This window comes from Zootoca vivipara, chromosome 2, assembly GCF_965207765.1.
Source record: "Zootoca vivipara chromosome 2, rZooViv2.hap1.1, whole genome shotgun sequence".
Classification (NCBI taxonomy): domain Eukaryota; kingdom Metazoa; phylum Chordata; class Lepidosauria; order Squamata; family Lacertidae; genus Zootoca; species Zootoca vivipara.
The window spans coordinates 14,091,861-14,113,037 of record NC_142584.1 but is presented as its reverse complement, the minus strand read 5'-3'; the positions used below and the strand labels follow the sequence as shown (position 1 = coordinate 14,113,037).

General features: G+C 43.8%; 1 protein-coding gene across 4 annotated transcripts in view; it reads right to left on the bottom strand.

The window, feature by feature from the left end:
* DIP2B (DIP2 acetate--CoA ligase B (putative)) overlaps positions 1-21,177 on the bottom strand; it is a 173,102-nt gene that overhangs the window by 55,666 nt on the left and 96,259 nt on the right. For all 4 annotated transcript variants that reach the window (XM_035103797.3, XM_035103799.3, XM_088661351.1 and 1 more), the window contains 2 exons: positions 13,998-14,120; positions 6,726-6,851 (listed from right to left, as the gene is read on the bottom strand). In XM_035103797.3, the coding sequence (XP_034959688.2) occupies positions 6,726-6,851; positions 13,998-14,120 (249 nt within the window). The remainder of the gene's footprint in view (positions 1-6,725; positions 6,852-13,997; positions 14,121-21,177) is intronic.

Genomic DNA, 21,177 nt, shown 5'->3' with positions numbered 1-21,177 from the left:
TGGGGCTCACTTCCAGGTAAGTAGGATTAGAATTCTATCCTTAAGTTAAAAGATGACTGGCCCAAGAGTACCCAGTAAGCAAGGACAAAAGGCTCCCTCCCCATCTACTCCAGCATATAGAAATTGCATGCAGAAGTTTTAATCTAATTCAGTCTAATCATGGGGAATGCACCACATTCCGAAACAATCTCTGCTCATGAGATCAAGTGGCTGGCGGGACACAAGTAAAAAAAGCTTTGTGCTTTCATTTGACATCTTGACTGGCAACTGATAGATATTTTCCAGTCATGTGACTCAATAGATTTGCCTAAGCCAGCACTCAAATAATAAAAAAGGTGCTTAAATGGAACACCACAATTAATACAGCCATCAAAAATAAATGCTGAATATTTTTACCATGCAAAAAGCAAAGTGATAGATTTTAAGCTTCAAGGCTGGCAAAAGCCTTTGCAAAGTTAATTCTATATGCATCTTTTGCAGGATTATATAACCCAGCTACTAAAAAAAGAGGCCATATAAATAATTAAAACTTGAAACAGGCTGTGCTGGAGAAAGAACTCAGGGCTGGCAAAGATAATGTGTTGCTGGGCATAAAAGTGCACCTCCCTTAAAAAACCCCCACAAAATTGCTGTTGAGCTAGTCAAGAACAAAGTGATAAACTATTAGGAAAATACTTGATTCACTAAAAGCATCCTGTGTTAAATTTGGCTTTTAATAGACTGTGGAGAATTCAAATCACTGGGTGGGAAACATTCCATGTCTGCCCAGCATTCCTAGAGCTGAATGGAAAACATGGAGTGGTAAGTTATTGTAGGGACTATTGCTATATGATAATCAGGTATGGAAAATATCCGCACCCACTGAACTGATATCTAACATCTTTTAAAGTGTCGCATCCTAGGCTTGCCTATAAGTTGAGTCAGCTACATGATTTAGTATCAAAGTTGATTTTTAAACTCCTAGCTGTATCATTTCACTAAAGCTTATAGTTGCTTTAAAAAGCATGTCTTGTTATATCATTTCACTAAAGCTTATAGGCTGCTTTAAAAAGCACATCTTGTTTAACTTTGACAAAGTTTTAAATTGTAGGTTGAATAGCATGCAACTTTTGCTCAAAGGAGATACAGTAGAACCTCATCTTACGCTACCCTTGGGTAACGTAAACTTCGGGTTGTGAAAGCTGCAAACCCGGAAGTATTCTTCCAGGTTTCACCGCTCGCACATGCGCAGAAGCACTCTACATGCCACATGCATGCGCAGAAGCGCTCTATCGCACTGCGCGCATGTGCAGAACAGGCACCTCCAGTTGCGGAAACCTTGGGATCCGACCGGAGCTCTGGAACGGATCCCGTCCACAACCAGAGGTACCACTGTATTCCCCAAACAGGCAGATGATCTTTCTCCTGAGACACACACACAAAAGATCATTCCTGGCTTCATACCTCATGGATCACATCATAACTTAGTTTTCCTGGTTGGTTAACCAATACAGTACTGTATTAAGGCAGAGATCCCCTGGTTCAGCTATAACGGGGAACTCTGGTTTAATACAAGCCAGATTCTTTTCACTGAGACTGGCATTTGGCAAAAGAGGGAAGGATGAGACAGAGGAACAATCAGCTCCAACAGTCATTCCCAGCTTTGTAGACCAGGAAGCTGGAAAATATCTAAATTGAGCATTCTCCCCTGGGAAGCACACAGAAGACAGAGAGCCTGCACCTTTATCCCACAACCCTAAACATTCTGCAGAAAGAGGGGAGGGAGATGCAGGCTGAAGCTATATAGCACTCCCATGAAAGCATCCAATATTTCCTAACCCTAATCCTAAACTGGATTCATGGTTCAAATGGTAATTTTAATTTGCAATGTCTGGGTACGGTCTGAAGGTGATTACCAGGGAACCACACGCATGCTGCCCTGCGTTCTCTGATGGGAGGCCGCCAGGATATATAAATGTAGGTAAATAAGTAAAAAACAATCTTTTAACTCTCACAGGGCCCTTCAACATTACCTTAGCAGCGTGGCAGCAGCTGCTGCGGTGCCCACCCTGCCTGTGCCCCTCTGCCAACACACAGCAGCAGTTCCTGTGCTGCTAAGACAACATCAGAAGGTTCCTTCGGCTACAGAAGGAAATGTGTGTGAGGGCAAAAAAATAAAACAAAGCTTGCTGGGTAACAAATTACGAGTAAAAAGATAAGCAAATCTGTTTCATTTCATTTAAACTCTTATTATCTAAAATATTTCAAAAGGCCAACTCAATTTCTCCTCCCCATGTGGACCTCGGAATAATATTTTAGAATAGGAACAGGAGGTCCACTCTCTACATTTACAATAAATGGATGCCTTGATTAAGATGAAACTAGAAAATAAAAATGAACTGCAGGCCTCTGGTTCATGTTACGTCCAGTCTATAAAGTTCAACACCCCCCTGCTGCACATGTGTCTGGTTCAATTTTGCCCCACATGGGTCCATTCTGGCAGAATAGCAATGGGTGTTGAGGGTCTATAATCCTCCCCCCCCCCAGTTTTTCCTGCAGGGGGAACATATTACATTTAAAGCATCTGGTCTGGTAAAGGTCAAAAGAAATGCCCATGAATACATTCTGCTTCAGTCTTCTAAGGTCCTGAGCCCAGGAAATTCTACTCCTGAACCATCATTTGAGCATTCATGTGTTCAGCCTCAAAATTACCCTCAATCACCTGATTTAGACACAACAGAAAACCATGCTTTCCTACAATGAGAGAATGATAAAGCAAGCCCCAGGCTTGGATGCTCCCCACCCCCATGCCTAAAAGAAAAAGCAGCTTTTGGTTATAAACTAACTACAGTTCCCTGTGGCATCTGAACTCAGAAACCATTTTAAGCAGAGGATAATCAATAATGTTGTAACTAGATTTCCTGTCTTGGCACGAGTTTGGACAAGGTGACCTTTGAGGTTCTTTTCTAGGGTTCTATCTGATGCTGTAGACCAGCCCTTGACAACCTGGTGCCTGGCAGATGTTTGGACTACAACTCCCAGGTGATGGTTGAGCTGATGGGAGTTGTAGTCCAAAATACAGGAAGGGTACCAAGTTGGTAATGGCTGCTAAGGAGTATTGCCCAATGGAAGCTCATTCCACATTGAACCATTAGTTTGTAAAGCGAAGCTCCATGCTTTGTGCTGCAAGTAGGTTTGTGTTGTGTACACTACTGTTATGTCAGTGTTTTTTTGCAGCAAACAAATACACTATAGATGATACACAGATACACACTGATGTATGCATGTGCCTGGAAAACTTTATTGGGCCAGGTTATCTAGATACTGTACATATAAAATGGTGTTTTAATGATGTGTGTGTGTGCACATGCAAAAACTAAAGGTTTTTGACCCATAAAAAAGATTAGAGAATTCATATTTAGACAATGCCTTTATTTAGGCCACCCATGACATGTGCATATATGTGTGATGTGCATACTATGCATGTGCTGCAGGGTACTTTATGGTATACTGGCAGCAAACATATTAGCATAAAACATGGAGCTGCCCTGAGATCACAGAGCACTTGGTTCCTCTTCCCTGTGAATTCAGGCTGAACAAGTCTCTTGTTTTGGCTCCAAGGAAGTGATATCCTCCATTAAACCTGTCATGTGCTGTGGGTTATGGTTATGCCTTTAAATGTTCAATGTCTTTAAAAACCACTACAAGCCCTACTGGGAGTGGTTAATGAACCTTAATGCTGTCTTTTTCTTTGGATCAAATGCAGAAGACTGCACACATGGGGAGGGGGTTTGTAGCATTTAGCCCAGTATGAGGGCTCCCAAGTTCCTTGTGGGTGACCTAATTGTGTAGAAATTCAGATTCTTTTCAGAGGACTTGAATTACTGCCATCTCATTTCTCAGTGTGAGCCTGAATTCATTCCCTAATGTCATGAGGTTATATTACTTCAGCATCTCTATTTGTAGGGGTCCTTTGTGTGCTTAGATATTACTCAGTCATGTGGACCAGCATATCAGCAAACAGCCACATGTACAACAAGGATTAAAATCCTAAGGATATTTCTCCTTCGCCCCCCTGTGTGTGAGTTTGTAGTCAAGCCTACATTGTGCTTTTGACCGAGTAAAGTTGGCTGCAGCAGAAGCATTAAAAGGCCAAGGTGGTAGTGATTTCTAAAGGCATTGGGTATAGACATCTGAGCTCATGAAACTAGTTTGTTTAAACCAGGATTTGTGAATCTGTGGGGCATTCAGATGATGTTGCATTAGTTCCAACCAGCAGTGGCAATGGCCAGGGGTGGTAGTTGTAGTCTATCAGTGTCTGGAGAGCTACAAGTTCCCAATTACTTGTTTAAACTATGGTTAGTGAGAACAAGCCAGGATCAAACAGTGGTTTCAGATGTTAGTTTATTCTCACTAGAGATTAAGAGTCTCATGCTCGGAGTGGATTCAGATTTTGGAAGAGGCTACCCACAATTACAACCTATCCAATGTTATGGTGGGGTGCACCAACAGAAAGTTCAACTAAACTTACACATGACTTCTTATTTATGTAGTGGAAGTTCCACTGCCCAAATGCTGCTTAAAGCTCATGAGCCAAGCAATTATGTCTCCACCACTTTGATCACCATTAATCAGCTATCCTGAGTAGTGCTGTCAAGGCTGATCAAAGCCATAGGGAGATTCCCTTTTCCCAGGGCTGCTGTCTGTCCCCACTGACAGTTAACAGCTGGCTGGCACCATGAACCCCAAATTCCTGTTAATCAAACACCCAGAAGACTGACAGAAATGAGTGTCCCCAAATCCCTGGCACATTAATGAGGATTATTATGCTGAATAAGCTGCTCAGCTCTAATATTGCAAGTTTACAATAAGGGGAGCAGTAATTGCTCCTGTGAATAGACTGTTGACTGTACAGTATGCAGAATTTTTTTCAAATGCATAATCAGGGCCCATAAAATTGTGCAGCTTTCCCTGAATTCCACTAGAATGGGAGCATCTGAATGCTATCTTTGTACATTTACTAGCTCATTAGTCATAACGGTGTGTTCAAAAGCAATTAACTTGACCCCACAGTGGCTCTGGAACTTGGGTTCAAGAAATGTCAAATAGGGAAGAGTTTAGCTTCTGTGCTGCCATCTAGCTCTGCTCAAAAGAAGGAAATGCAGACCAACCTGCCACATCAACCAAGGAAGCCATCTTTCAACCAGGCAAGATGATACTCCTCATGGCAAACTCTCTGGAAGGGCCAGATGGCAAAAAGGTGTGTGGGCCAAAGCTAAAACAGGGTGAGGCCAAAGGAAGAAAGCCCTTTCCAGGGCTAAACTAGAAGTTTTGAGGGCAACCTAAATTAATGTCCTAAATTAACTTGAAGGGCAATCCTAATTAGTGTGGGGTCTCCATTTATTTATTTTTATCATCAAAATGAATTGAAAACGAATTGACAATAAATGAAACTCAAACTGAAAATTAACTTGTAGATAATTCAAACTCCAACACCACCCAATGTTTACTTTTCTTTTTTTTACTACATCCTAGGTCAATAATTAGTAAGATGTGCAAGATGTTCACTTGGCCACAGATAGTCCTGAAGACTTTTAAAGTTGGTTAGTGATTTGGAGCTGCGAAAAGGATGTGGGGAGCTCACTACTTCCAATTTGGTGCCAAGGCTTGCCATGTCCATGTGTTAATTTCTGATCCTCTCAAATGATTGTCATGTGCTCCCATTAAAATTCCCAGAAGCACACTGAGCTCTTCTGCTGAACTCTGTGTAGTCCCCTTACCCTCACAAGCCTGCCTATGCTGCTATCCTTACTGCTACATCTGACTTTTCATAGAACAACACCACTACTTCTGGTAAATATGGTAGGGGGCTGGTGGTCAAGATATGGGCCCCACCCCGACTATAAAACAACTTACATTGTAAAAATGCTGAACAGCTTCGCCCCCGTGTCACTACAATGCTGATTCCCCCCCCCATTTTACTTGAATGAGAAGAGTGTAACACCCAGACATTACAGGATTGTTGGCATGAGCGTAAGCTCACTAAGTGTGTAAACCTGTTGTTACACAGCCCTTCACTTCACTCATGGAGCAGCCTGAGAAAAAGAAATGTGTACTCATTAATGTTTGATAGCAAAACCACCAGGATCTGTAGCAAAGCCATCTGATCTCTTTTATTGGAGATCTCAGTAAATAAGGACCACCTCAGGCCACTCTATGAACAGGAAACTCATGCCAGCCACACGGTAAGTGGTTGTGGTTAATGTTTAAAAGCCTGCCTGGAAGCCCTGCCCTTCCATATGAAAGCCCTGTAGCCTAATCCAGTATAATCTGATGAGACAGCAGTGAGAAAAATCAACTCTGCACACACTCAGGAGCACTCCATTCTTCACTATTTCTTCTTAAGGACTCAGCCCTCCAAACACTGAAAACAATTGCTGCACTTGAACTGATAAATTGTAAAGTATTTTAATTCTCATTACAAGCTTCTCAGCACAAGCTTCATATCCTTTGGATGTAAATTATGGATTAAGACAAAAACACAAAGATTTTTCATTTCAGAGACTTATGAAGGGAGCTTTTACCTCTTACCAAAACAAACACCAACCATAAGTGTGAGGACATAAAGAGGAAAAAAATGAAATTCTTTAACCGTGGCTCAAGTGTGATAGAAGAGCCAACCAAAACACGATTGCAAATTTAAGATTCCAATCAGCGATTCAAGCAGATACGGGTAGATCTCTAACCTGGAGGGGTGCAGGCATCAGCTGGAGACTGTACAAATGTGGACCGTCTTTTTGTTGGCATGGGCAGGGCCATCTTCTGTTCCTTGTGTTTTGCCAATGCAGCTTGCACTGCCTCCGTATGGATGTCTGCAGATGGGGGTGGAAATCGGTGAGTACATCAGAAATCTGCATGGTAGAAGACGACGTCAAAGCAACCTATTGGGCTATCCTTCTGTAGCTGTGTAAGAAATGCCGGGCATGCAGCCACTTGGCAAGGTTAGGTGTAATGGAACCGGACATACTTACAAATCCAACAAAACTGGCGAAAGCTGCATCTCTCTCTCTCTCTCTCTCTCTCTCTCTCTCTCTCTCTCTCTCTCTCTCTCTCTCTTATACACATACGACTACACACCTATTTTAACTTGCTTTCTGCTCACTTCATAAGTGTGGCTTGTCAACCTTCATAGCCTTTAGGGCTTTTGTTTCTGGTCAATTGAGGGGGTTACTTTTTTTTTTAATACCATGCCCACTTCTGTCATGCTCACCATTGGAATGCAGCCTCTAGAAGGCTGGGAAATTCCCAATTCAGCCCCTAGGCTGAAATAGGATTCCCACCTCAGTTTGGGCAGTGGTTCTGGAAACATGTCTGATTTCTTTCTTTTTAAAAAAATAAATTTTATTAAGGTTTATAGAGAAAAGTACAAAGCTTAATATATTTTCATTTAAAAAACAACAACCCCAAACAAAGACTTTTATGTAGATACAATAAAAACACAAAAGTGTGGTGGGGGGGAAATAGAGAAGGAAAAAGAATTAAAGGGGGAAAAAAGATTACTATGGCTGATTTCACACCATATAAGAAGATCCACAACTAGTGATTTTCTGCTGCTATCTTTTCCCATAGAAAGTGTTCTATTTCTAAACATGCAACGTTGCATGAATGTATTGGGTTAGATTCTGCTGGAAGAGAGGTGATATCATGGGCTCAGCCTTCCCCCTTGCATGCTCCTTGAAACACTGCTCCAGAGGATTGTGGGGGGGCCCTGGCATGGGAGGTGGCTTCAGGAACTACAGTGGCAAGGAGGAATTGACATAAATTCTACAGCAGCCCCTGCTGGATCTCAACCCATTACATGAACTGGAGGAGACCTCACATTTGCAATTCAGGGGCAGTCAATGTGCTCCCTTCCAGATGTTTTGGACTAGGGCTACTGTCAGTCCCCAACAATGGGCATGGATCAGGCATCCCCAAACTTCGGCCCTCCAGATGTTTTGTACTACAATTCCCATCCTCCCCGACCACTGGTTAGCTAGGGATCATGGGAGTTGTAGGCCAAAACATCTGGAGGGCCGCAGTTTGGGGATGCCTGGCATGGATGATGGCAATCTTAGTCCACAGGGCACCATGTTGGCCAGTCCTGCATTATGGCTGTCATATGTCTCGGGCACATCAGGGAATCAGGCTGCAAAATGGTGTCCAGACAGATTTTTGCTGAATTGGCAAAATGTATGGGAAAACCCAGATGTATGGCAAGTAGAGTGATTTTTAAAAATATATATTTTAAAAGCCCCCCCCCAAAAAAAATCCCCAAAACTTTTTTTTGGGGGGGGGAGATGATTCCCCCCAAAAGCTCAACAACTTCAGGGAAAACACTGCTCAACAACTTTGTCCAGATTTTCACTTTGGGGAATATGGCAACCCTATAATATAACGAATAGATACAATACATTTTCAAAGGTACAATTAACATTCTCTCTCCCACCCCTCCCCCCACCATGTGTTTATTTGCAAACCAGAATTGCAGAAAAGAGGAGATGGATTCAAACCAAAACAGCACAGTCCAAATATGGGACATGAAATCCCAACTGATTACCAATTCAAAATTTTCTGCCATCATTCATCCTCACCCATGTCAAGGTCTAGGAAACTTCTATTTTACTGACTGAGCCATGCCCATACATTCTAGGGAGTGAGAACCACTCCTAAACAGGGTGCCTGCTATAAGTGAAATTAACCATGAGGCATGCACATAAAATGCTGCAAGTTTCTTTAAATTCAGAACCCTGAACGTTTGGGTTGTTTTCTAACCACGTTAAAGGGGAACAGCACCCGTACTGCCAATTGTGGAGAAATTACTTTACTACAAAGGTCCTTCAGTGGGGATATCATTGAGAAAAGTGTATGTTTTTATACCTGCCTCTTTTAAAATCCAACTTGCACTAGAAAACCAGCTTTCTCTGTACTACAGAGATATAAGAGCCCCAGAGTATGGTTCAACATAGGATCCGTATCCTTTAATTCAGTGAGAACCCCCAACTTAAACTGCATAGCAAAACACCCACCTAGGAGATATGCCAGTACAGTGGTACCTCGGTTTATGAACACAATTGGTTCCGGAAGTCTGTTCATAAACCGAAGCGTTCATAAACCGAAGCGAACTTTCCCATTGAAAGTAATGGGAAGTGGATTAATCCGTTCCAGACAATGAAAAACACCCCCTAAACCAGCAATTTAACACAAATAATACTGTCTACCAAGACCATTGATACATAAGATGAAGGCAATAATCAATATATTGTACTATAAAATAATTAAGACAGTATTGAAGATGGAAAAAAAATAAAATTTATTTTTTCTCTTATCTGGACTGATGGTAGTCATTGTTTGGATGGGGGCTCAGGGTCCTCTTCGCTTCTGTGGCAGCAGCAGCGGGGGTAGTTCGGCGACGGAGCAACTGGGCTAGGGCCTCCTCCTTACCCCTCCGCACCCCGCTTTTGCCCCTGGGACCCTCCGGCCCCGGATCTTCGGGTGGCCAGGCGATCCCGGCGCAGCGGCGCAGCAGCAGCGGGTGCGGTGGTCAACGGGTCCGAGGCTCCTTTCTCGGAGGGACTCCTCTCCCTCTTTGGATTGAGCGTGGCGGCGGCGGCAGAAAGGTCGGGTCCAAGGCCTCGGCGCTCCGCGAGGCGGGAGATCCCAGACCTCTGGCCCCTGGGGCTCTGCCTGGTCGGCGGCTGCGCGCCCTCAATTTCAGGCTGTTGTGCTCGCCGGGGGAGGGGCGACCTCTCGGCCGGTCCACCGGGCACCCCCGGCACCCACACGGCGTCGGCGGTGTCGGCGTCAGTGGCTCAGGAGCCGCTCGGGCAGCGCGAACATGCTGGCTGCCCTCAGGAGCTCCACGGACTGGGCCGAAGGCACGGAAGCGCTCCGATGCCTTCGGCCCAGTCCGCGGAGCTCCTGAGGGCAGCCAGCACGTTCGCGCGGCCCAAGCGACTCCTGAGCTGCTGAGACCGTCATCGCTGGGCACCCCCGGCACCCACACGGCGGCGTCGGCGGAGCTGCTCGGGCCGCGCAAACGTGCTGGCTGCCCTCAGGAGCTCCGCGGACTGGGCCCAGTCCGCGGAGCTCCTGAGGGCAGCCAGCAAGTTCGCGCGGCCCGACTAGCTCCTGAGACGCTGACGCCGTGTGAGTGCCGGGGGGTGCCCGGCGACGGCGGTCTGAGCAGCCGCTTGGGCCGCGCGAACGTGCTGGCTGCTGCCCTCAGGAGCTCCGCGGACTGGGCCGAAGGCATCGGAGCGCTCCGATGCCTTCGGCCCAGTCCGCGGAGCTCCTGAGGGCAGCCAGCACGTTCGCGCGGCCCAACTAGCTCCTGAGACGCTGACGCCGTGTGGGTGCCGGGGGTGCCCGGCGACGGCGGTCTCAGCAGCCGCTTGGGCCGCGCGAACGTGCTGGCTGCCCACAGGAGCTCCGCGGACTGGGCCGAAGGCATTGGAGCGCTTCCGTGCCTTCGGCCCAGTCCGCGGAGCTCCTGAGGGCAGCTAGCAGCCCGAAATTGAGGGTGCGCAGCCGCCGACCAGGCAGAGCCCCAGGGCCCCAGAGGCCTGGGATCTCCCGTCTCGCGGAGCGCCGAGGCCTCGGACCCGACCTTTCTGCCGCCGCCGCCACCGCCGCGCTCAATCCAAAGAGGGAGAGGAGTCCCTCCGAGAATGGAGCCTCGGACACATCGACCACCCCCGCCAGCTGCTGCTGCGCCGCCGCGCCGGGATCGTCCGGCCACCCGGAGATCCGGGGCCGGGGGGGGGGGTCCCAGGGGCAAAAGCCAGGTAAGGAGGAGGCCCTGGCCTAGCTGCTCCGCGAAGGCATCGGAGCGCTTTCGCGGATGCTCCGATGCCTCAGCGGAGGCCTCAGCAGGCCTTGGAAACCTTGGAAACCTTGGGTTACTTACTTCCGGGTTATGATTGTTCGTAAACCGAAAGTTCGTAACCCGAGGTGTTCGTAAACCGAGGTTCCACTGTACAGATGTGAGTTCCCCTTTTGTTACCAGTCTTAAAGAGTGTGTGTGTGTGTGTGTGTGTGTGTTAGAGTTTTGGAACCCCACACAAAAGAATGGCAACTTTGCTGTTGGGGGGGGGGGAGAGAAAAGCTCACCCATTTGCACAAAGCTAAAAGAGTAAGTATGGCTGACAAGTCACATAGCCCATAGACCCCCAAATCATCTCCCATGCAAATTGTTGGGCTCTATCCACACACCCACATATAGCTACAGCTGTATGAATGTCTGGAAGATTTCCTCCTAAAACCTGTTAGTCAATTCTGCCCTCAATAGAATTTTTCCTAACAGCATTTGAACATATCTGATGCTTTGTTCTTAAAGGCCTGGTACAGCTTTGTGAGTTCAGCAGCAGCAGCAGCCTGCTCATGTTTGAACATTGTGCTCCAGAAGGGCCATTTCAGCAAGCTGACAGGGACCAGGGGGATTAGCCTGAAGGAGATTAGGCAAAAAGAAAGAGACTTCATGCTGTAAATGCCAACTACTGAACATGACTCATCTGGACAGGCACAGTAGTTCAATGCTACAGATGAAACAAACGCCACATGATTCATATACTTCAGGAACGACTTCTTTTTCAGGAGCACAATAAGAGGGAACAAATGGTGGTGGGAAGGTTATTTTACCAAGAAAGGCAGGAAAACTCTTGTATGCTGAGAGGATTTAGCTGAGAGGGCTGAAAATGAATTTCCCGATTGGCTGGTGACTTTGGAATGGTGGTGCACAAATTGGACAAAGGCAGAAAAGCAAATTACGATTCAGGACTCAGGAGTTTAACAATGACCACAGCGTGCCACGAAGGTGGAGCAAGGATGTCATCAAAAGCTACCTGCAAGGCACAGAACTGCGGATAACGCAAACAAGCTAAGGAACATAATACTAAAGCTAAGAAAACCATTCCTACTTTTAATAATGCTCACTAGTCAGACATGAGCCCTGAAGAGCCAGTGTGGAGTAGTGGCTAGAGTGTTGGACTAGGACCTAGGAGACTGGGGTTCAAATCCCCACTTGTCCATGAAGCTCGCTGGGTGACCTTGCACCAGTCACTGCCTCTCAGCCTGACCTACCTCACAGGATTGTTGTGCAGATTAAATCAGATGGGGGTGGGGGGAACCACCTATGTCACTTTGAGCTTTTTGGAGAATGGAATCAATACATAAATGAACAGAATTTGGGCATTTCTCCATGCCACCTAATACCTTGTCCCTTCTTGATCCAGACAATACATGAGATCATCTGAATCCAGAGCTGTGCTAGTGGTGGTGGTTTTAAGTACTGCTATACAGGATCCTCTGCACATGAAACTCATGCTTTTGCAGCAAGAATGGGGCTTCTTAAAAATATCTTGTGGCTCCCAGCACACATTCACAGATGCAGCACCTTCAAAATATAGACAGGAGGGCGGGAATGGTTTGTGAGCTGCAAATAAGTAGCAAATTCAAAGTGGTACCGCATCTTCTCCCTCTGCCTTAGCTAGCACTAAGAAGTAGAAATTTGGACATCAATGAGCCTGAAATGGTAGTTACAAGATCATGGCAACTTCTAATACCTGCTAGGGTTTGGAGACTCGTGGTAGCTGCAGATGTTCACAAGAAGCAGACAGAATAAGTCTGACTATTTCTCTCATCGCTAGGTTTATGCATGTATCCTCCATACCAAGATGCATGTTCTGCATGTGAAAGCAGTAACACATAACTTGTCACCGAGGATGGATGAATCGCCTCCCTCCGCTCTCTCACAAGCGCTGGAAACACCAGACAGAGGTGATGAGAGACCCACTTTATGTGAACGTCTCAAGTTGCCTTCAGTGGGCAGAGATGATATGCTTCACATGGAAACATTTTGGACTGCACTGCATCTTGCAGGTTTCTGTCTCATGGAGTGAACCCTGGTATTTGGTAGGAGATTGTCATGAGGTCTTGGAAAAAAGGATGCATATCTCAACCAGTGAAACAAAGTTTGAGGAGTGATAACTGATTCCAAAATGTGAACACACACACACACACACACACACACACACACACACACACACACGGCAGCATAAATAGAATTCTCATTTTATCCTCACAACTCTGTGAGATAGCTTGTGGTAAGATATAGTGAGTTGCATGGCTGCAGGGGAATTTTAACACAGGTAAACATATCTTCAAAAACCTGAAAGGCTGTCAGATGGAGTGTGGAGCAAGCTTGTTTTCTCCTGCTCCAGAGGCTAGGACCCAAATTGATGGATTCATGTTACAAGAAGGGAGATTCTGATGGAACATCGGGAAGAATTTCCTGACAGTAAGAGATGTTTGATAGTGGAACAGACTTCCATGGGAGCTGGCAGGCTTTCCTTCCTTGGAGGATTTTAAGCAGAGGTTGGATGGCCATCTTTCATGTATGATCTAGTTGGGATTCCTTTATTGCAGCGGGTTGGACTAGATGACCCTCGGGGGTACCCTTCAATTCTGCAATTCTATGATTCCATTCTCATATCCGAATCCAGCATGCTAGACACTGGCCTCTGGTAGTGAATGCTCTACTTAAGGATTTATTTTTAGAAAAGCATTTTAAAAGACTGAAAAAGAAGTATGACACGAAAGGCCCTTTCTCCCTTAAAATCTAACACTCTAGTAAAGGCAGCTTGAAGGCTTGCTTCTGCAACAATGCTTGAAGTGAACAACAGAGCAGAACTCAAATCCCAGCCAGAAGAAAGATGCAGCAAATTCTACAGGAAGGATTTAGAATGAAAATGCTAAACTCATAGCCCCAATGTTTAAATCCTGGAGCTGCACTGAACTAAGTTTTACTTAGAGTAAACTCATAGGAAATCAACAAAGCTAAGTTAGTGATCTCCAATAATTTTCATGGGTCTGCTCTGAGGATAACTACCATTTGCTACAATCACCCATTTTTTTGTTTTTTGTTTTGGTAAAAAAAACAACCCCTCAATGTTTATCAGATGAATTTGTAGTAGCCTTACCGGATCGATAGCGTTCATCTCTAGCTCCCCCAGATCGTGCCCGATGATACTTGGATGAAGATGGTGCTGCTGATGGAGTGGGTGTCTGATTTCGGGGTTCCTTTTGCAGACCTGGGTCGACCCCTGGGGAAATATTACAAAAAAATACTACTTTATGAAAGAGTCAAAGAAAATAAATGGCTTCTTCTGATCAGCATTAAGGATCTGTATTGGCTGATTGCCCAGTAACAATATAGGTACTTTTGTACGCAAATGAGAAATTGACAACTGGCATATTTTTTCCTGCAAAATCTTGCACAATTGCGGGATTTCCTTTACTGAGACTTTTAAGAAGGTAAAAAGGTAAAGATAAGGGACCCCAGGATGGTTAAGTCCAGTCAAAGCCAACTATGGGGTGTGGGGCTCATCTTGCTTTCAGGCCGAGGGAGCTGGTGTTTGTCCACAGACAGCTTTCCAGGTCATGTGGCCAGCAGGACTAAACCGCTTCTGGCGCAACGGGACACTGTGACGGAAGCTAGAGCGCACAGGAACACTGCTCACAGTACCTTCCTGCCACAGTGGTACCTATTCCTCTACTTGCACTGGCGTGCTTTCAAACTGCTAGCAGACAGAACGACGGAAACTCACCCCATTGCGGGGATACAAACCTTTTAAGAACAGGCTACATGACCATCCACAAAAAATTATTTGAATATTACAGCGCAGGTAGAAAAAATCCCAGGAGTCTTGAATGCCTATATCCATACATATGTTATAGTGCTGTCTAAGTTGACCAAGGGTCAACTTGCTACTTTAAATTTAGTTGCCAACACCAGGTGCCTCCACATTTAAGCAACATTTGGAGATTCTTAACTCCCACCCCAATTACACTGCCCATGAAGGAACTAATAATTAAGTCATTATGCTTTTATCAGGAACATGGACAGCAACTGGCAAAGTGCAGTGCAGATGACGCACAACTAGGCACAAGCCTTTAGCGTTCTGCAGGCTGAAACATAGGCAAAAATGCATTCTCCTAGCAGGGCAGATAACAACATCTCCCAGCTGAGCAAGTAAGTGGCAGTTTATACCTCCTCTAGGAACAGCGAAGCTATCTCAGCTGCATTTCCCAGCCCTAAAAATCTGAGGAGCAACCTGAATAACCTTGCAATGTTTTCCCCCAGCACGACAGTTGTAGTTGCATACGCTTCCCCCTTCCTTATTCTTTAGGGAAAGGAGAGTGTCGGAAGCCATCCGAGTTGGGGCAGAATGAGGAGGTTTGGGGAAAATAGTTGCAGCTAGGTTCAGTTTATTCTTGTATGCACATTTATCAGCAAATGTATGCATGTAGATTCATGAACCCAGAAGGATGAGTGCAGTGGAAAAAAAGGCATTTGGGGAGGAAAATATTACCCATGGAACTTGTTACTTCTAACCTTCCAAACTTGAGTCAAATAAGAAACTGATCAGAGTATGTCAGTCTAATTCCTGATACTTCATACCCTCCAACATTTCTCCGATGAAAATAGGGAAGTCCCATTCCATAATGATAATGTTATTGCCCCAGCCACTCTGGGCAGCTTCCAACATATATAAAAACATGTAAAACATTAAAAAAAAAACACCCTTCCCTATACAGGTTTGCCTTGCCTATACAGGAAGACTCCGTACCCTCCAACATTTCTCCAATGAAAATAGGGACATCCTAAGGAAAAGTGGGACATTCCAAGATCAAATCAGAAACCAGGATAGCTTCTCTAAATCAGGAACGTCCCTGGAAAATAGGGACACTTGGAGAGTGATATTTTTCAACCAAAGCCCTGAAGTCTTATAGGGATAATAAAAGCATTCAAGCACAATAAAGCAAACTACAAAAAGTTTATAAACACGGTGGTATAGGCTTGTTTGGATGTGGGAAAGGAAATGTGTTATTTTAAAAGTTGCTGACCTTTCTGAATGAACAATTGGAATCTGCTATTTCTACTAAGTAGGCCACAATAGAGAAATGGATTATTTCACAGAAAGCTACCTGACTTGGAAATCTGATATGCAGTACAATCATTTTTAAAAAAGATTGGCAGGAAGTGCTTGGAAAAATAAGTTGTTTACAATTTGGGAGACAAGGGCCTTAAGAGGAGGCATTCACTAGTCAGGATGAGTGATGTTATCCCCAGTTTAGCAATAAATTCATAGCTTAGATCAGCATTTTTCAATGTTTCCACCTTCCGCATTGATTTGCTTGTCAAGGAATTGCATTATGAAGAATTCTGAAGCAAGTTCTAGGGTTCTGCTCACACAAGATACTGGCTGTGCCTCATGGTCAGAGCTGAACCAATATCCTAACACAGCAGTTCTCAAATGGTGGACCAGGGGACATCTGTGGCTGGGTCTCCATACCACAGCTTGCCCAATCTCTCCTCACTCACCCACCCTGCCCCTGCCAAACCCCAGTAATTTTCAGTCCTCTCAAATAGGTCCTGGGAGGTGGAAATTTGAGAATTCCTGTATTAACACACACAACAAACCATCTCCTAAAGATGCACACATTACAGAAGAAAATTGGTAGGGAAGGGCAAACTTTGCCTGACACTGCAGATCCTCACATTAAGCAACTCTGTACTGTATACACTTTCAAGGAACACAGTTTGAAGACCAATAACATATATAATGAGTTTAATTATGGTATGGCTATATTCTTTATTGCTTGAGGTCAGGTTTGAAAAATCCAACTGCCTGGGTCACATAAGAATCTGAAATTCAGTGCTGACTCCTAAAACATAACTTGCTGGCATCAATATAAAATTGATCACATGCATAACAAGTAACAGTTTCACAACTGCAGGAAATAGCTGCAAATCACAAGATTCCTGCCCCCCTTCAATGAACTGCCCCCGATTACAGTCTCCAATGAAAACTAGGCTACATTTAGAGAGTTTGCCATTTTTTTAAAATAAAAAAGTCATGTGTTTGGGTGGTTTTGGATGAAGAGGTGAACTGTCTCTGAGGAGAAAGTAAGCCTTTACCACTAATACATGGAATCAAACATTTATAGAATTTCATAAATTTCTAATCTTTAAAACGGTCCCTGACGAATGAGAGGAGCAGAAAGGTGGGAGTGGGAATACTTAGAAAAAGTTGTGTGAAATAAAATAAGCAAATCTGAACCAAAGTTAACCCAATTCTGCAACAAGAAAAACCTAGCCCTGCAACTTGTAAAAAATATATGCATATGTTTATAATTTAATTCATTTTATAATTTAATTCATTTCATTTGAATCTCACCTTTCTTCCACCAAGGAAGTTGGCACCATACCAGGAATTTCTAGCCATTCTCCCATTAGGCCCTCAACAGACCCACTTTGCTTCAGCCAAGTTGCTGCATTGCGAGCCTTCAGCCCTTGCCCCAGGACATGTTTTTATTATTTTGCATAATCAACTGCATGTTTTTTTCTATTCTACATAATTTATTCTGCTTCTGCATGCCGCACAAAAGCACAAGAGTCTATATGGAGCTCTGAAGACACAACTTTTGACCACAGGAAAACATTCCTGAATAAAATGTGATTTCAGGAGGCACTGGTTCAATAATTTCAAGCCTAACTACAAAATATTAAGGACTAGAAACTTGCTTTGTTTTCTAAATACAAGCTTGAACTTATAAAGAAGCTGATTTCTACATTATGTGCTTTGTCTGTATTTGCACAAAATCGTGGTATACACTAAGCCCTACCTGTATATTCACTCTTCACTTAGTAAGCAATTTTCATGTTAAACATACAATGCTCGCTCTAACATACCGACATAATTATTTAAGGCCCATCAGTCCATGAACCTAGCACTGTTAATTATAGTTTTCTTCTACTGTCGTTTCAGCTGCTAATTAGCAGTCACACTGGATATCAGCTCAGTGTTGCATGAAAAGCAGAGGAATTATAAGAAGAGATCAAACTGCTTTTTTGTAGATAAATAACAAGGTTCTAAAATTAGCTGGAAATCCCCAAAGAATAAAATATACTTATTTGTAGCATTGCTGGGGAAAGCTCACCGATGAGCAAGAATGGGAAAATTACAGACTATTGAAGCCTGGGGGAGCAGAAAGATTCACAAGTGTTTCTTCCATTTTCCCCCCTTCTTGTTTTTCTCTTCTTCTTTTCTGTTCATTGCAACAGGATGAATGTAACATGATAGAGGGATTATGTGCCAAACATTTAGAGCTGTGACGAACCGACAACCAAAGATGCTGGACGTTCTTTACTGGCTAGCCAAACGGGATGTCCGATGTTTGGTAGCAAATAAATGTAGCAGCTATAGGTAGGGACCTCTTACAAACTGGCAAAATACTACAGGCAAATACAGACAAAGATACAGACATAGTATGTGTGTGTGTGTGTGTGTGTGTGTGTGTGTGTGTGTGTGAGAGAGAGAGAGAGAGAGAGAGAGAGAGAGAGAGAGAGAGAGAGAGAGAGAGAGGGTGGGTGTTTACATTTCAACTGTCATTTCTTTCATGGCTTTGGTTCCCAATTTTCACAAGTTTACCAAAAAAAAAAAAAGGTTTGTCAGAACAGCATGCTTGCCATGTTGGTCCCAGAGGGTGAGACTAACAAAGAACTAAAACATACTGTCATTCAAATGGGCCGAGACGTGGAAATTTTTCTACAAAAATAACCAATGCATCTTTACAATAACATTCAGGTTTGCAGAGGATTACAAAATAACAGAGAGCAGTCAGAAATACACTTCACACCCACGACTTCACTTTCAATCCTAGACATTTTTCTCTTGGGATAACCCGCAGCATTAAAAAATGTCTTCAAAGTAAACTAAATGAAGTAATGGGGGAAGTACCTGGAAAAAAGAGACAACTACCGTACCTTTCTTGACGCACTTTTAATATGTGTCCCATACACAAGGTATTAAGACTTTTAATACGTATACTCAAAAGACTTCTGGAATCGTTGCTTATCAGACTCCAGTACTTATCTCTAAAGAAAAACTATTCAACAATTGTTTTAGTGTATTCTAGAGAGAATGCAAGGAATGGATTTATATCAGCACTAATAAAGGGAGCAGTTATAAACCACAGCACTTACTTGCACAAAGGGTTGCATAGCTTACCTTGGATAACCATATGAGATATAAGTGAGAGTAAAAGAGCAAAAAAGTTTTTTTGAGTGCTTCAATAAAAGTCCTGCAGCTAATGGTACAACTATAAAGTAGCCTAAGCCATGCCTTGGGGAGAGGTTTGTGTAGTCCAAATTCAAATTCATTTAAGTTTAGAACAGAATTGCAGTTAAATGGTTTGGGACCTGTCTTGCCTCAAACTGCTTATTCTGGAAAATCAGAAATGTGATGAAATAAAGAAAAAGAGCTGGCTACTACCTCTATATTGATGGCTGCTCAACCCAGACCTCAGATGGCCTCTTCCAGTAGTTTCAGGTACATATTTAAAAGTACAAAGGGAGAGAACCTAAGATTCAATCTGTAAGCCTTGAAATTAACAGAAAATTGATTAGCCAGCTCAAAGTTTTCTTTTTCTTTTTCTTGGCAGAGATCTCCCTGGATCTTTAGACCATTTGCACCCCCACCCTTATACAGGACGATCTTCAAAATTCTGTTAGGCAGAGCTGGGAAGTCAACTTGGACCAACTCAATGCCAGCAAACATTTAAGTACTATACTTGTAAAACAGTGGGGTCAACAATGTCATGGCAGAAATACAATACTGAAAGATTTTAAAAATTAACTATGGTCAGCTCAAGGGCACCTTATGCACATTTTTGCCCGCAAAACTGCAGGGGATACTTGATCTCTGCTGGAAATGTCAAATTAAATAAGCATTAACAGGTTCCACAATCCACATAGCAATAACTTCTTTCCAGAAGAGTTTACGCAGTTTGTTTAATGCTAAGAAACCCAAGTATTGACTGTAACAATCTTTGGACTAATACCAAGCAAAGGTAATAGGCCACTTTAAAAACAAACAAACTGAAAATAGAGTGCCTAGCTGAGCCTACCTAAGGGCTCCAATCCAGCACACATGTATCTGGGAGTAAGTCCCACTTGAGTTTGCAAGTGCTTGCTTCAGAGGGTTGCACTGTATCATACTTTGGCACTGAAGGTAACCCATTCAAATGCACCCTATTCCCACTCACAATTTGCCACCTTTTAAAAAAGGTATCCAGAAACAGCTGCCAGCCTACAAGCAAAGTGTACTTGAATGCAAGTCAGCTGCAGGGCAACCAGGTACCCTATTTTGGTACCCAAACCAGCATTAAGAAAGCACTATATCAGAGTTCACATAGGAGAATACAATTCTTTCCCCAAATGTAAGACTGATTTTCAATGCAAATACTGCAGCTTGAATATTGGGGAAATGCAGAATTTTATATTGGGGGAAATGCATTCAAGCCCCTCACAACAAATGACCCCAAACTGCACATTTATGGGGCAATTTTTTTTAAAAAACACAATCTGGCCGGACCTGGAGACAGGGGTGCCAACTTGAATAAAATATTGCTGGGGGGAGGAAATAAGCCCTGCTTTGCATAATCAATCACAAGATGTGGCACATGCACACCATTTGAATGGCAATGCCCACGAACTTTGGGAGTCCCTGGTCCCCTCAAATATTTTACTGGAGGTGGGAGAGACTTCGGCCCCTAGGAATTGACTCCTATGCTTGGATATGAAGTTTTCTATAGAATTAAAGACCCAAACTTTAAAAACAAAAACATATAAGCTATCCAATATATGCCTTTTGGAGCAAACCCAATCCTACTGGGGAACAAAGAAAGCAGCAATTATACTGCAATGAAATGGGGAGGAGGGGGAGCTGAACTTCCTCTAGGAAATCTGTATGACATGACATTTATGCTGAGTAAAATAAAAGCAGCTGACACCTTGTCTGTATTTTGGCAGGGTTGCCAGGTTAGCTATTAACTTGTCTGCTGCCTCCTCTCTACTCCACCCTGAACCCCAGGATCATGACTGTGTCTGAGCTTGCTAGAAGTGAGTCAGTTCACTTTAAAAAAAACGGAATTTTGGCATGCCATTTGTCATACCCAATCTGTGCACCATAATTTTGTGTGAAACATGTCAAGTAAGGTGTGTGGGCAGCCTTGCCACTAACACGCTGCAATGAGTCCGCTATTATAAAAGAATAGAATAGAATAGAATAGAATAGAATAGATACTTTATTGTCA